At 44.8% G+C, this 2,701-nt stretch overlaps 1 protein-coding gene across 4 annotated transcripts in view; it reads left to right on the top strand.

Annotated features, from left to right (window-relative positions):
* The window catches only part of LOC123968806 (homeodomain-interacting protein kinase 1-like), a 5,278-nt gene that overhangs the window by 1,856 nt on the left and 721 nt on the right, over window positions 1–2,701 (top strand). The window contains exon 2 of one of the 4 annotated variants that reach the window (XM_046045766.1): window positions 1,294–1,563. In XM_046045766.1, the coding sequence (XP_045901722.1) occupies window positions 1,294–1,563 (270 nt within the window). Of the gene's footprint in view, window positions 1,972–2,701 lie in introns of those variants that run through there. The other 3 variants (XM_046045765.1, XM_046045763.1, XM_046045764.1) reach the window with 3 other exon arrangements.

Genomic DNA, 2,701 nt, shown 5'->3' with positions numbered 1-2,701 from the left:
ACCTTTATCCAACAGAGTCTGAATATGAGGTCATGAGAGCCATCGTGCAGATGCAGGGTCTGCCTGATGAACACATGCTGAAAGACGGAGGAAGGACCAGCACATTTTTCACCTGTGAAAACTATTTATGGAGGCTGAATGATAAATATGAAAACTACCACAGAACAGGCCACCAGTTTACCAGTCTGGATGACATGGTGAAGACCCACTCAGAAGTGAAGAATGGTGCTGAATATGAAGACACACAGGCCTTTTTAAACCTCATCAAACAGATGCTGCAAGTGAATCCTGAAAAAAGAATCACCCCCAGCGAAGCTTTAGAGCACAGTTTTGTCACAATGAAACACTTTCACACTAACGAAGACCCTTATGTGAGATCTGCCTGTTTGGCCATGGAAGACTGTCAGCAGGAGCATTCATTGGTTAAACGCAAACCCTTTGAAATATTCACTAGAGTAATGACTCATCTCGAAACAGAAAATTACATTCTTGATAAATCAAGACTGTATATTGTAAGGGCGCACCTGGCGAAAGGAGTTACTAGTCGTGTGGTCCGGTGCAAACTATTTCAGGATGGCAGGGACGTGGCTGTGAAGGTTTTGCCTTATATCATGCCTGATAAAAGGGAGTTGGCCGCACTTGAAGAACTCCGTAAGCTTGACCCAGACAAGAACAACTTGATCAGGTTCAATTGGCGTTTTACACACAGGCCCCACATTTGTCTGGAATATGAACTGCTCGACAAAAGTCTGTACGACTTCATGAAACTACAGCACTTCAAGCCACTGTGTTTATCTGAGATCAGAGTAATCACACAACAGCTCCTGGTGGCTCTGAATGCTCTCAAGAGCATCGGTCTGGCTCATACAGACATCAAGCCACAAAAGGTAATGCTTGTGAATCAGTTGCAGTCATTCAAGGTGAAACTGATTGGTTTTGGTGCAGCAGGACCAGTTTCCACATTGAGGTATGACAACACCGATCAATGGCTTATTTACAGGGCCCCAGAGGACTTGTTGGGCCTCCCAATGAACGAGGCCATCGATATGTGGGCACTAGGTTGCACTTTGGCCTTCCTGTACATGGGACAGCACCTTTATCCAACAGAGATAGAATATGAGTATGAGCTCATGAGAGATATCGTGCAGATGCAGGGTCTGCCTGATAATGACATGCTGAAAAATGGACGAAAGACCATCCTATTTTTCCACATGAAAAACTATAGATGGAAGCTGAATAATACCCGTGCATACTACAACATGACAGGCAAATGGCCTCTCCCTCTTACAACAGGTTTACCAGTCTGGATGACATGGCGAAGACCCGATCAAAAGTGAAGAATCGTGCTGAATATAAAGACACACGGGCCTTTTTAAGCCTCATCAAACAGATGCTGCAAGTGAATCCTGAAAAAAGAATCACCCCCAGCGAAGCTTTAGAGCACAGTTTTGTCACAATGAAACACTTTCACACTAAAAGACACCCTTATGTGAGATCTGCCTGTTTGGCCATGGAAGCCTGCCAACTGGAGCATTCATTGGTTAAACGCAAACCCTGTCAAACATCCAGAAAAGCGATAGGTTGGAATCGTTCGTCCATTACTAAATTGGATGATACACTTTCAGCTGATGATAGAACTGAAGAAAATGAACCACCAGCCACAGCTGACATTGTCACTGCTGGAACTAAAAACACTGGACTACCAGACAAAGTAGCCAGTGCTGGCTTTAATGACCCCAACTATGCTGGGACAGATGAGAAAGCATCAGGCACAGATAAGGCTGCTTCACCTGCTCCTGTTAGTCAGAATTCACATGAGGGCAACACTAACAATGACGAAGGAAACACACACTTTGTTGAAGTCAAATGCCGGAAGAAGTGGCTGAAGAAGATCAAGAGATTCTTCTCCAGGATGATCAAGCCATAAGTAGCTGCAAAGATTTTACTACACAGCACATTTTTCCTTTCTAAGTAGCATCTATTTATTCAAAAATTATATATATATTTTTTTACATTTATTTTTGTCAACTGCATGTTTAGTGCAACTGTAATATTGTAAATATTCAAATTTTAATGCTGCTCTACCACACAACCCCAACAGCTTTTACGCCTTATTTGACCAGCACAACACAGATACTCCCCAAAAGGCCCCCTGTGATCCAGAAGAGAATGCACTCCAGTTGACGCACACACAGGTCCTCCGGGCTCTGAGGCAGGTGAACCTCCGCAAGGCAGTAGGACCTGACCGTGCAGCACGAGAGTCCTGAAGGCCTGCGCAGAACAACTAGCAGAGGTGTATACAGACATCTTTAACTCCTCTCTCTCACAGGAAACAGTTCCACGCACCTTTAAGTCCTCTGTTATTGTGCCAGTCCACAAAAGACCCGTGGCACTCGCACCAGTTGACATGAAGTGTCTGAAAAACTGGTACTAAAACATATAAACTCTGTGGTTCCAGACACAGTGGATCCCCTTCAGTTTGCCTACCGCTCAAACAGATCAGTGGATGATGCGGTGGCACTTCACTCCACCCTGCAACACCTGGACTCTAACAACACATATTTACGGATACTGTTGCTTGATTACAGCTCCGCCTTCAACACAATCAGACCGACTAAGCTGACTGCCAAGCTGGCAGACCTGGGAGTACCAACACCCACCCATAACTGGATCCTGGACTTCCTTACAGACAGAAAGAAGG

Source organism: Micropterus dolomieu, linkage group LG03, assembly GCF_021292245.1.
Source record: "Micropterus dolomieu isolate WLL.071019.BEF.003 ecotype Adirondacks linkage group LG03, ASM2129224v1, whole genome shotgun sequence".
Classification (NCBI taxonomy): domain Eukaryota; kingdom Metazoa; phylum Chordata; class Actinopteri; order Centrarchiformes; family Centrarchidae; genus Micropterus; species Micropterus dolomieu.
Note: the sequence above shows the minus strand (reverse complement) of the source record. Positions and strands in the feature narration are given on the sequence as shown.